The sequence below is a fragment of the Phascolarctos cinereus genome, unplaced genomic scaffold (genome assembly GCF_003287225.1).
Source record: "Phascolarctos cinereus isolate Bilbo 61053 unplaced genomic scaffold, phaCin_HiC Scaffold_726;HRSCAF=1367, whole genome shotgun sequence".
NCBI lineage: Eukaryota > Metazoa > Chordata > Mammalia > Diprotodontia > Phascolarctidae > Phascolarctos > Phascolarctos cinereus.
In genome coordinates, this window is record NW_027556098.1 from 44,470,700 (window position 1) to 44,483,928 (window position 13,229).

The following is a 13,229-nucleotide window of genomic DNA, read 5'->3' on the forward strand; positions in this document are numbered from 1 at the left end:
CACCTGTCACTCAGTATTGTATCCTTCACTTCATCACCTTAATGGAGTTTTAGATCCAGAAGACCATTAAAATGCATGTAGAAAGAATGATCTAACATCTAATAAAATACTTCTAGGACCACAATTCTGGCCCATAAAAAGCATCTCTAAAATTACCATGGCTTGATACAATGAGCCATTTTCTCCTTCCTACTTGACACTGTAATTGACCTAAATGGATTTCCTGAAAGGTGATAATTAACTTATTGAACAATTCATGTAACAATGAACTTTTTTACTATCACAGAATATTCACCAAAACATTATTTTTATCACTTATTCTTTTTGCTGTTGTTGTTGTTGAGTAGTTTTTCAGTCATGTCCAGCTCTTCTTGACCCCATTTGGGGCTTCTTTGCAACGATACTGGAATGCTTTGCCATTTCCTTCTCCAGCTTATTCAGTAGAACACATTCTTACTGAAGATAATTGATTTGGATGTCTTTTTGGATTCACATATAATAAAGAGGTGGAGCTAGAACACACAGGAAAAAAAAACCCTGCCAAGACAAACATCCTGAATTACTGTGCAAACCCAGAAGTATAAATGAGGCTCTTCTGTGATTTTTTTCATATTTCTCAAGATTTCAGGCTTTAGAAGTCTTCAGATTGCAATGGATCTCAAAGGTCTCTGCTTCCTGGCATTTGCCCTGATGTTAGGGTTCTCCAGTACAGTTGGTGAATATGTTGGCTTATGTGAGTATATCCTCTCAATTTCTTGCAGTACAGGAAGACAAGAATAGAATGAGGAGGAGTTAAAAGGAACAAGGCATGGAGGAATCAAAACAAGGGTGGTAATCAAGGAGGTGGTGTGCTATCTTTTTTAAGTAGAGTAAGAAAATTAAGGTGGTTCTTAATTTTAAAAGTTAGGTAGAAGAGGATTTGAGAAACAATTATTTTTAAATGACTAACTCTTTTTCCTTCTGAGAAAACTTTCAGTCAGCAAAAGCAGGGGAAATGGTATTACAAATAACATAACAACCATTTTAGCCTGTTATTACTGAGAGAATCTTGGAGATTGAATATTTGGATGATGAAAAGATGTGCATAGTCAAAAAATGCGGAGGAATAAAAGTGACTGAAAACATCTCAGCAAAACACGAGTCAGTGTGTGGTTTCATTTGTTAAGCTTATGAAAAAGCAACTCAAATTGCTATAGTTTGCTGGGCAGATTAATATCCAAAACAGTATTTTACACGTAATGGATATTCTTTAATACACTGTTTAAGAAAAACAAGAAGATGAATAACAGCCCTGTCTAAAAGCTTATAGTTAAGACTATTCCATGGACACTTTTGGTTCTTGACTTATGAATACCCATCATCCTTACGGATTTTTTTTTTGTTGTTTCTTTTTAGCTGTTTACATTGAAGGAGGATAGCTGAAAGAAGATAGTGTTATTTTAAAGACCTCTTTGATGGAAGCAATATGTCATTGTAATTTAAATTTAGATGGTGTAGAATACAAATTTCCCAAAGAAAAAGAAAAATACTTCCCAGGAAATTTAACTCGATTTTTTGTTTGAAACAGCTGCTAGTCAATGTGCTGTTCCATCCAGTGAAAGACAGGATTGTGGCTACCCTGAAGTCACTGAAGAACAGTGCAATAACAGAGGGTGTTGCTTTGATTCCAGCATCCCTGAAGTACCCTGGTGCTTCAACCCTCTTCAAGAAGCAGGTAACTATTAATGGGAAATCACTTATTAAACATTTACTAGATTGGAAACATTATGTTAAGAGCTGGGAATACAAATAAAAAGTCTAGAGAGACCTTGCTCTGAAGAAACTCATACTTCAATTAGCAGAGAAAATCATAAAGGAAAGTTCAGCTCAATGGCAGATGGAAAGGCCAAGAAGTGCTTAGGATCCAGCAAGCAAAGTGGCAGGGCAGATAATAAGGCCCCACAGGCATTGGAGGATAAAAAGAGGCCAAACAGCCCCTGACCAATGACTGTTCGGACTGTGGTAGTTAGTCTATGGATTGAAGTGGACTGGGGATGGAAAGTAGGGGCATCATCAGCTTGGTCTAGTACCCTTAGGATAGGAGAGAAGGTATTATCTATTAAAGTAACAGTGTAAAAGTATGGATTCTTGGATTTGGAAGGGAAATCAGAGGACTCATTCCTGAAAAAGAATCTATCCTATAGTATCCTTAACAAGCAGTCTTCAAGCCTTCACTTGAAAACCTCCATAAATAGAGGATATATTATAACCCATTTCAATTTTGGACAGCTCTAATTGGAACTTCCTCCTAATTGAGACCCAAATATCAGGGCACTTGAGATGAAGTGCCACATCCTTTCATTAGCCTCATCATATCCCATATGTTTCATCCTAGGAAGTTTTAGATCAAGCAGTCATCTTCCTTTCCTTTTCATAAGTACTTTGTGCTTTTAAAAATTACCTTTTTTTTTTTTCAAAATCCCTCAAGTGATAGATGGAATATTGCCTTGTTGGATGCTTTGCAATGAAAAGAAAAGATTCAGAGATTTCTAAATGTGAGCAATACCTTTGTGATCATCTATTCTAGTCTAATACTCCCATTTTACAGATGTAAAAAATGAAGGCTTGGAGAAGTTAAACCATAGGTAGTGGCAAAGTCAGGAATTTGTATTTAGATTCTATATGTACAATGCTCATTTCATTGGGAAGTTTTGCTATATCTGACCTCTCCTAATCAGATTGCTACTTAATTTCCTTATTTACTTATAAAATTCATCTTGAGAAGGGCCTTGATGTATTGCTAAATGGATGCTACAGTTCAACAATTTTTTCTGTAAAAATTAAAATAACGTATGTTAACATACCACTTTATACTTACAAAATGCTGCTGCATATCTTACTTGAGGCTTACAACAATCTTGAAAAATAGATACTATAAGTATTACTATTCCATTCTACAGAAAAGGAAACTGAAGCTCAGAGAGATAAAGAAATTTAACTAAAGGTTAAATAGCTAGTAAGTGCTAAAGCAGAGATTAAAACTTCATAGCTCTTGGCACTAAACTATATTATCTTTCATAACCTAAAGTAAGTCAGTCATTTTCTCAAGGTGCCCAAACCCTAAGCAAGCTATTGTCATTCCTTGTCATTACTGCACAGAAGATGTAGTTCCATCCTGGGAATTAGTATATGATAGGACTCCTTGTAAATATAGCCTTATTCTTTCTGGTTCACACAAAAGTGTTAGGACATATTGTCCTAACTTTTAACTTCTCCTTGGTACAGTATGTATGTATACATACTCTACGTATAGTATGAGACAGATGATTGTATATTACAGTACAGACAAATGATCAATTTTTAATGAATTAGCACTCAATTTATTATCTGCCCTTATTGCTTTCCTATCAAAAAATGAGAAGTTTCAAGTACAGCTAATTCTTGTCTCCTCCAATCTAAGTGGGGAACATGATTGGCAGCTAAGCAAGTTATCAAGCCAGTGAAGCCTAATGATAAAGGGTAGGACAAAGGATAATTGGAGGGAATTGGGGGGACATCCTTTATTTCATTTTTAAGCCCTTCTTGAAGAAGGGCTTTATTCAGTGGACACATTCATGTTAAGACACTAGTCCCATATTTTACCTAAGATTCGTTTTCATCACCACCATCATCATCATTATCACCAGCCATATGCCAGACTTTGCCTTGCTTAGCTATCTTATCTTGCTAAATTAGTATTCTTTAAGATTTCAAAATGGGTGTTATTACAAGGTAGTAAATGTTATGGTTCTCAAATAACATTTGAAGACAAAAGAACTACTACTGTGCTTATCATTGAATATGAGTCTGAAAGTTTGCTTTGGTGCTGACAGGTTTGAAACCTGGTAAGAAAACAGTGATAACACCACTTATTCAACTTTTTTTTTAATTTTTAGAATGCACATTTTAATGTGAAGATGTCTTCTCCTGGATATCATCAGACTAACCAGTAATCAAGTCTTTGTAATTTGTACAATGTTCTCAGATGATTATTGCATTTTGTAATCTAATGTCACTTTTTGATTCAGAGAACTTTAATGTAAAAGGTTCATGTTGAATTTGTGAAGAGTACATCTTAAAGAATTAAAATGTATACTTAGCATATACATAATCGTTTATTACTTAGAGGCTTCCTTTCTTAAAAAGTGACTGCAATCTTTTACTCAGATTTTTAAAAGGAAGTTGTGGGGATCGTGAGATTGTATTTTTGAACAGAATGTTACCACTGAAGCTTGGTGACAAAGACTCAGTCTATGTGGTGTATTTTTTTTGCCTCTTTTTTCTACTTTAATTCTTGTTTTCATGTCTAATTGTACATGTAATATGGACTCTAACTTTGTTAACAGGCTAAAATCCTTTCTGGAAGCATAAGGGAATATAAATAATAAGTAAATCATAATAACAATGTGGGCAATTAAATATAAAAATATTCTGAAGAGAAACCTTTCACATCCATATACCCCACCTGTATGGTTAAGAAAATAGTCATTGATGTAAGATGACCATTTAAAATAAATAAGGCCCTTAAGAATGTACATTTAATGTTTTAGTTTTCAAAATGATAATTACCCATATATGTATGTATGTACATATAGTAATGTATCTTCCAATATAGTGTATATTTATACATTTACACCTATAAATATAATATACATGCAATATCATATATGTATTATACATGGAAGAGGACAAGAAAATAGAATGTTCTCCTGAACTAGTAACCTGGCTGAATTTTTTTCAAAGTGAATTAAGTGGTTTTGAAGTATTTTTAGATGTCCCTCAATTATAATAAAAATAAAATTATATAACTATAATTGAATAAATAAGCAGATATTTTGTTATATACTCATGAAGTCTGAGTGACTTCTTATATTTACCCATTTTCCAGTTTCTAAATTTTAATAATTCAAAACAATTATTAGAAATAAGAGAAATAAATGCATATTGAATTATTTTGACTCCAGATAGTACTCTTGCTAAGAATTGCTTTTAAAACATAAAAACATATATATGATTCTAATGTAAAATTCATACTACATATATCTTACTTAAATGTGTTTCATATACCACTCATAAGAAAAGCTGGTATATGTATATGTTACAAAGTGCTTTTTATCGCTTTTGAACCTTATGAAGTAAACTTAGAATAATGAGGTTTTATTTTTATAACATCTCCCTTAAAACTGAGCTCATCCTCCACTCCATATGTTGAGGACCTGCAGCAAAGCAGGGCAGTGCCAGCCAGGTTGATATTCAGTGAAGATTTTCTGTTCTTTAAGGTTGTTGTGATAACTGTGAAGGCCTAGGAAGAACCCTACAAGTGGGCTTTGGTGATACTGCTGCTTGGGTTAGCATCCCCATCACTGTGATTCAAAGAGTCAAAGGAATGGATCATAGTGCTATAAGGTGGCACTTATAGCTCACAAGGCTCACTTTGTCCTCCCCTTTACACATACCCCCACCTTCTTCACCTCTCCAGCCATGCACAGAGCTGCCTGATGCCCTGGGGTAACTCCTGTGGACAATCATAACTCACCTGAGCCAATTCCCCAATGATTAACATACTTCAACCCCATTATACTCACCCTGTGGCAAGGGTTGTGAATCCCTCATTATTTGCCATCCTCCACTGACTGCTTTCTTCTTATTCCCTTCAACCCAGCCTCCTACCCCAAAACTGCCCAATTCTTCCATTATGCTCTCTGGAATCCCTGCTTTATAGGTAACAAACTGGATTTCATCTTAAACTTTCTCCTTTTTTGCTCACTCCATTTTATTGAACTCATTAAAACCTGGCTCCCTCCTGATGACACAGTTTCTCTGACTAACCTTTCCAATGTAGGTTGCACTTTCATTCATACCACCCCCCTCCCTTACCCCCCACACATATATACTGACTGGCCTTGGTTGGCAAGGTGGCTTACTCTTTGTTTCCTATTACCACTTCCAGGCTCTCCCTCTACCATCAGTAGTAACTTCTCCTGTGAGGTCCATTTAATACATATTCATCATCTAATCAAGGTTTGCTAGTTATTGTTTATAGACCTCCAGGACACTTTCAAAAAGTTTAGTACCTGGTTCACAGTCTCTCTCTCTTCCCAACTCCTGCTCTCTAGCAAAGTAGTGTCAGACTCAAATAGAGCCACTGAACTATGCATAAGGATTCTTGCTGGCTGCATATTGACTTAGTTTTATAATGCAATGTCAATGCTTTATTGTATTTTTAATTTATTTTGTTAAATATCTCCCAATTTTAGGCCCTGCTCAGGAATATTGTAGGCCAAGTACAGTGTTTGAGACGCTCAAGGAGTCTTCAATTAAATATTGATATTCCCTCAAATACTCTGATTTCCCAATTCCTCAACTTATTAAAAAAAATTTACTCCTTTACCCCCAAACAGCTGCACAGAGAGAAGGTCATACCCTTGATCTTACCCACAAATGTTTCATATCCATGCTTGTAAACTTTAAAATTCCTTCATCTAGTAATAAACTGTTGTCATTCCACCTTTCCCTCTGTCTTGCAACTCCAAACCCTGTTCTTCATCCTCATTGTGACTTCAAATTCCTCCACTCATCAGCTCTTTGCCAGTCTCTATACTGGCTACATTCTCTTCTCTTCCCCATCTTGACCCCTCGATGGACCAGTTCAATTCTCCAGCTATCTTCTGTCTAGTCTCTTGGACCTTTTTACTATTAAAGACCTTGTTCTCACAAATCTTAATGTTAAATTATGCCCATCTGATTTCTTCATTCATACTTACCTGCTGCTGAATGAAGCTGTAGCAAAACAGGAAGCTATGCTGCCTGGGTCCACTACAAATTTATGTTATGTAACCATAATTGAGGCCTCAATTTGGCAAAGAAATTCCTTTGTGTCTCCATAATCAATTCATTATCCCATTCACTGTAACATCTTTTCTGGACCTTTTTGTTTTTCTTCAAACTTCCCATAGCTCCTCTTTATCCTACCTTTCCAGTTGAGAATTTTGCCTCATATGTTACAGAAAAAAATGAGGCCATTCACAATAAGCTCCTTTGTTTTACCTCATTTTGATATCATACTCAGATGCCTTTTGCTGTTTATCTCCTCCTTCACCCCTATTTCCCATGAAGAGGTGGCCTTTCTTCTTACCAATGTAAACTCCTATACGTGCAAAAGTGATCACATTCCATTCCCTCTTCTCTAGTAGTTTTATTCCTCTGTTATCCCCACTTTCATTGCAGTAATCTGCAATCATTCCCTGTTTACTGGATACTTCTCTGCTGCTTACAAACATGCCTATGTTTTCCCCACCCTTAAAAAAGTCACTTGAGGGGGCAGCTAGATGGTGCAGTGAATAGAACACCAGCCCTGGAGTCAGGAGGACCTGAGATCAAATCTGGCCTCAGATACTTGACACACTTACTAGCTGTGTAACCTTGGGCAAGTCCCTTAACCACATTGCCTACAAAAAAAGTCACTTAATTCTTTTATTTCTGGTAGTTATCTAATATCTCTCTTCTTTTTTGAGGCTAAACTCCGTAAGAAGGCCATCTACAATAGGTGCCTCCACTTCTTTTCTCTCCCTTACTTCTTCACTCTTTGTAGGCAGGCTTCTGACCTCATCATTCACCTAAAACTGCCCTCACCCAAGTTACTAAAGATCTCTTAATTGCCAAATTTAATGGCCTTTACTCAATCTTCATCCTTCTTGACCTCTCTGCAGCTTTCGACACTGTTGATTACCTTCTTCTGCTTGATACTCTCTTCCCTCTAAGTTTTCATGACTCTGATCTTTCTGGATTCTCCCCTTACCTGTTGGATTGTTCCTTCTCTTTCTCCTTTGCAGGACCTTCATCCATGTCACTTTGGCTAACCATGGGTTTCCCCCACAGCTGTGCTCTAGGTCCTCCTCTCTTTTCCCTCTATACTATATCACTATGCTATATCTCAAGCTAACATGGTTTCAATCCTGATCTAGGTAGATGTGGTTCAGATCTATTTATCTAGGCCTAACCTCTCTCCCAATCTCCGGTTTTCTATTTCCATCTCTCTATTAGATATCTCAAACTGGATATCCCATAAACATCTTACATGCAGCATGTCTAAAATTGAATTCATAATCTTTCCCACTAAACCTTTTCCTGACTTCTTTATTATTGTCAAGGTACCACTATACTCCCAACCACCTAGACTCACAACCTAGGTGTCATCTTTGACTCTTCACTCCCATATCTCACTTTTTCCTCCCATATCTGATCTGTTGTCAAACACTGTTATTTCTGCCTTCATAATATCTTCCCTACACACCTCTTTTTCTCCTCTGACACTTAAACTACCCTAGTGCAAGCTCTCATAATTCCATGCCTTCACTATTTCAGTGGACTGTTGGTTGGTCTCCTTGCCTTAAATCTCTTCCCTCTACCATTCATCCTCTCCTTGTTGTCAAATTGATCTTCCTAAAGCACAAGTCTGACCATATCCCACTTCCCTCCACATTCAATAAAATATAATGGCTCCCTATTACTTCCAAGATCAAATATAAAATCCTCTTTTTATCTTTCAAAGTTCTTTATAATCTGGACCCTTCCTATCTTTCCAATCTTCTTACACCTTATTCCCCTCCACATACTCTACAATCAACTGACACTCACCTCCTTTTTATTCCTCTTATTTGACACAATGCTAGCTGATTAGCTGATTAAATGGTATGCCAAAGGGTTGTAGGCTGGCCTTGTTGGAATTGCTGTCATACTTTCCCTGAGATGAGGACCTTAACTCTCACTTTACTAAAAACATTCGGTATTTTCCATGCATTTAATTCCATGCAATTCCATGCATCTTCTTCCATTTTCTTCATCTCAAAGCCTCTTCATATCATTATCTTTTCCTCCAAACCTTCCCCTCTTCCTAACTTCTCTATTACTGTAGAGAGAAATGTCATCATCCCAGTCCCTCAGGTTCATCACCTAGGCATCATCCTCTACTCCTCAATATCTCCCACTCCATATTCAACTTTTTTTTGCCAAACCCCATCTATTTCATCTTTGCAACTGTTCTTGAATATTCCTTCTTCTACTTCTGACACTACCATCACTTTACCATTTTACACGTGGACTTTTGCTTGCTGGTTGGTGCTCCCTTAAATCTCTCCCCATTCTAATCTATCCTCTATTCAACCACTAAAGTCATTTTCCCAAAGCACAGACCCAACCAAATTAGCCCTACTCAAAACACTCCAGCTGACTTCCTATCCAGTCAGGACCAAATACCAAATCCTCTCTTGGCATTCAAAGCCCTTCATAATCTAACCCCATCCTGCCTTTCCAGTCTTCTTACACCTTATTTTCTGCCATATCCTCTTAGATCCAATGACCTACTTGCTGATCTATAAACAAGACACTGTATTTCTCAAATTTGTGCTTTTGCTCTGACTATTCATCACTGGAATGCTCTTCTTCCTTATCTTCACCTATTCACTTTTCTGGCTTCCTTCAAGTCCCAACTAGAATCTTATCTTCTACAGGAAGTCATTCCCAACCTTTATTAATTCTAGCACCTTTCCTCTCTAATTTTTTTCCTATTTATTCTATATGTAGCTTGTTCATACATATTTGTTCACTTGTTTCATTACCCATTAGATTGTGAGCTCTTGAAGGTAGGGACTATCTTTTGCCTCTTTTTGTATACCCAAACTTAGCACAGTCCCAGGCACTTAATAAATGTTTATTGACTGACTAATAGTTGGAAGCGAAGGCTATGAAATTATAATGACCAAATTTCCCCCCAAAGAATAGATATAGGGAGTCATCTCCACCACTTTTTTGAAGAGGTATGGGATTATGGGTGTGAAACATTACAGATAATACTAGATCATTTGATGTGTTGGCAATGTTTACTAAACTTTTAAAAAGTCTTTGTCATAAGAGAAGAGAGGAAGATTACATTGGGCAACATGTATGATAAGAAAAGAAAAGACATTAATAAAATTTACCTTAAAAAGAGTCAGATGAAAAATGTTATTTAAAGCAATATTAAGTGGCTACTACGTGCCAGGAACTATGTTAAACACTGGGCCTACAAAAATAGACAAATAATAGTTTCTGCTCTCAAGAACCTCATATTTTTATGGTGTAGAAATAGCAGTGGGCCCCCTCTTTAACCCTGTGAATTAGGGAATGTGGGGAAAAGACAAAAAGACAATGCAATATGGGATTGTCATGTGTGACTCAGAAAGAGGCAAGGAAAAATATATGTCAAGTGTCTCTTCCCTCCATCTTTCTCCAAGGGAGACTTTAATTCTTACCAGAAGGTTGGCTGCTATTCTCTTCAGAGAGGATGTCAGGCTTATTTCTGTTTTCTCCCTTAAATGTTATTACCCAAGGGGATGGAATTTAAGTCTCAAGCTAAATTCCTGACTTCCATTTTTAAAGGGTTAAGAGAGATTCTAAGTTTTTAAGGTTTAACTCCCTTCCCACTAAATACTAGTTTAATGAGCACATATAGCAAATAGGAAAGAAACCCATTTATCCAAGCTGATATCAAAATTGAAATCAGAGAAGATATACATATGAGCATATATAACAGACAATACAGAGTTAAGGAGCTCTCCTACTGGAAATGAGTTAACTTAGCTCAATTAAGAGAGAGAGTCCCCAATATTACCCAAAGGGAAAATACTCCAAATTTTCTTAGCAAACTGAAACTAAGGACATGACTTATGTGTTGGCTTCTTCCTGGAGTCTTTTTTTTTCTACAGTGACCTGAAGAGAGATTAACATCACTTATTTTCTCTCTTGAAGCTGGAAGCCAAAAGATCCCAAAGACACTGAAGAATACAATCCAAAAAAAGTGAAGAGACTAGATCTTGCTTCTCTCATGTTTTGGACAACTCTGCCCACCCCTTGTGCAGGTGCAAAACATTGATCTCCATCAATGAGGAGACATTCCCATTGTAATTGGCTTTGGGGCTCATGTTTCAAAGAGAAAAAGAAATTGAGGAAATAAGCATGGGCAAAGAGGAAAACATTTCTTTCAGATGATATGATGGTAGTTTCAACAATAAATACTGCAAAAAATAAATTGAATAAACCCACCCAAACCATTAGTTTTTGTTTATATTACCAACAAAAACTGACAGGAAAAGACAGAGAAATTTCATTCCAAATAATGAAAGACTTTATAAAACATTTGGGAGTCCGCTTACCAAGACACACAGAGGAATTTTATGACTAAGCCTACAAAATACTCTTTACAGAAATGTAGAGAGGCCTAAATAACTGGAGAGATTCATTGCTCATGTGGGACTATTCTAGTATGAATAGAAATCACGATATCATTTAAATAAATTTACAAATTCAATGGCATATTAAAAACAAACTACTCAAATGCTATAGAGCTTTAAAAAGGACTCTAAAGAGCTAAAAAAAATAATAATGACAGAGTTCATTGGGAGAAACAAAAGAACAAAAATTTAAAAAGAAATATAAAAAAAAAAGTGGGGGAAGTGAGGAGGGGTAGGAGTACCAGTTCTTAAACTACACTAGAATGTGTCATTAAAACTATTTGATACTGTTATGACACAAGATCTAGAGGAAAATGAAAATAATACAGTGTTCATTAAATCCAAAGACTCCAAAAAGATTCACTATTTGACAAAAACTGCTATGAAAATCAGAAAATAGTTTGGTAGAAGTTAGATTTAAACCGATACCTTACACTGTATACTACATGACAATATACTAGAAATGGACATGCGATCTAGATAGAAAATGTCTGAACAAGTTAAAGAAGAATAGAGGGTAAATAAATGAATGGTTGGATATATATGAATGAATAAATGAGTGAACAAATGAAAAAGTATTTCTTAAGCATTTACTATGTGCAGTACAATGTGCTGAGCACTAGGGATACAAATAGGAAAATAAGACAGTCTCTATTCTCAAGCATTTCATATCCTAATGGAGGAGACCACACATATAAAAGCTTTCAGTCATAGGACAAATACAAAGGAGAACACTGCAAAGGGTTCTTATGATGCAACCGCAAAGCAGATGGGAATGCATATTTTAAAATATTATTTCAGATGGGAAAGCAATATTCATTTTGGATGTTGAACATTTGATAGTGCCAAAGTCTCTTTCAGGGAGACCTTTAACAACTATAAACAGGGGATGAGTTCTACTCCAAACAACAGACTTTTTGTTCAGTCATTTAATTGTGTCTGATTCATGACCCCATGGACTGTACTGTCCATGGGCTTTTGTTGCTAAAGATATTGGAGTGGTTTGCCATTTCCTTTTCTAGTGGATTAAAGTAAACAGAGTTTAAGTGACTTGACCAGGGTCACACAGCTAGCAAGTATCTGAGGTCGGATTTCTGCTCAGCTCTTCTTGACTCCAGTGCTCTATCCACTGCCTCAAACAAGAGAGTACTAAGGCATAAAATGGACAATTTTAATTATACAGAACTGAAACACTTTTGTACAAATAAAATAAATGAATCTAAAATCAAAATTAGACATATTTCACTAGAGGAAAACATCTTTGTAGCAAATTTCTCTGATATCTAAAATATATGAGGTTGATTCAAATATGTGAGAAAAAATGCCATTCCTTTCAAAGGAGAAAAAAAAGTAAACTATTGACAACCATAAGAAACAATGCTCCAAATCACTAATAATGTGATAAATGCATATTAAGAGAATTCTGAAGTTCTGTTTCATACACATTACATTGGTAAACGAGGCAAAGATGGAAAACGGTAATTGTCAAAGAAGTGATAGAACAGGTACAAGGTTAATGAAATGTTGATAGAGCTATAAATTGATACAGCAGTTCTATAAGCAATTTGTAACTATACTGCTCCCCCAAAACTCACTAAACTAAAAAACAAGGGGAAAGGACTCATATTTACAAAACTATCATAGTAGTACTTTTACTTGTAGCAAAAAATTGAGGAGATATCCATCAAGGGAATGGTTGAACAAATTATGGTAAATAAATATAATGGAAGATTATTGTACTTTAAGAAATGATGAAAGAGGTGGATTAAAAGAAACCTAGGACATTTATAAATTGATACATTTCATGTGGGCAGGACCAGGAGAATGATTTATACAATGACAACAGTAAATAAAAACAACTTTGAGGGACATAAGAACTCCGATCGACACATAGAACAACCACAGTTTGAGAACCGAAAATCAATCATTCAAAATGTACCATAT

The 13,229-nt window shown here is 35.9% G+C and overlaps 1 protein-coding gene across 1 annotated transcript; it reads left to right on the forward strand.

Annotated features, from left to right (window-relative positions):
• The first annotated feature begins 592 nt into the window (after positions 1 to 592).
• Positions 593 to 4,263, forward strand: LOC110199164 (trefoil factor 3-like). Its single transcript, XM_020973913.2, has 3 exons — positions 593 to 733; positions 1,568 to 1,714; positions 3,915 to 4,263. Exons 1-3 carry the CDS (start codon positions 652 to 654, stop codon positions 3,926 to 3,928), a joined length of 243 nt encoding a protein of 80 aa, XP_020829572.1. The 5' UTR covers positions 593 to 651; the 3' UTR covers positions 3,929 to 4,263.
• The last annotated feature ends 8,966 nt before the right edge of the window (positions 4,264 to 13,229 follow it).

Excerpts from the sequence above, each read along its gene's own strand:
- LOC110199164 (XM_020973913.2), top strand. The coding sequence starts at position 652 with ATGGATCTCAAAGGTCTCTGCTTCCTGGCATTTGCCCTGATGTTAGGG. Across the intron at positions 734-1,567 it reads TGGTGAATATGTTGGCTTAT|CTGCTAGTCAATGTGCTGTT; the intron begins GTGAGTATATCC and ends TGTTTGAAACAG.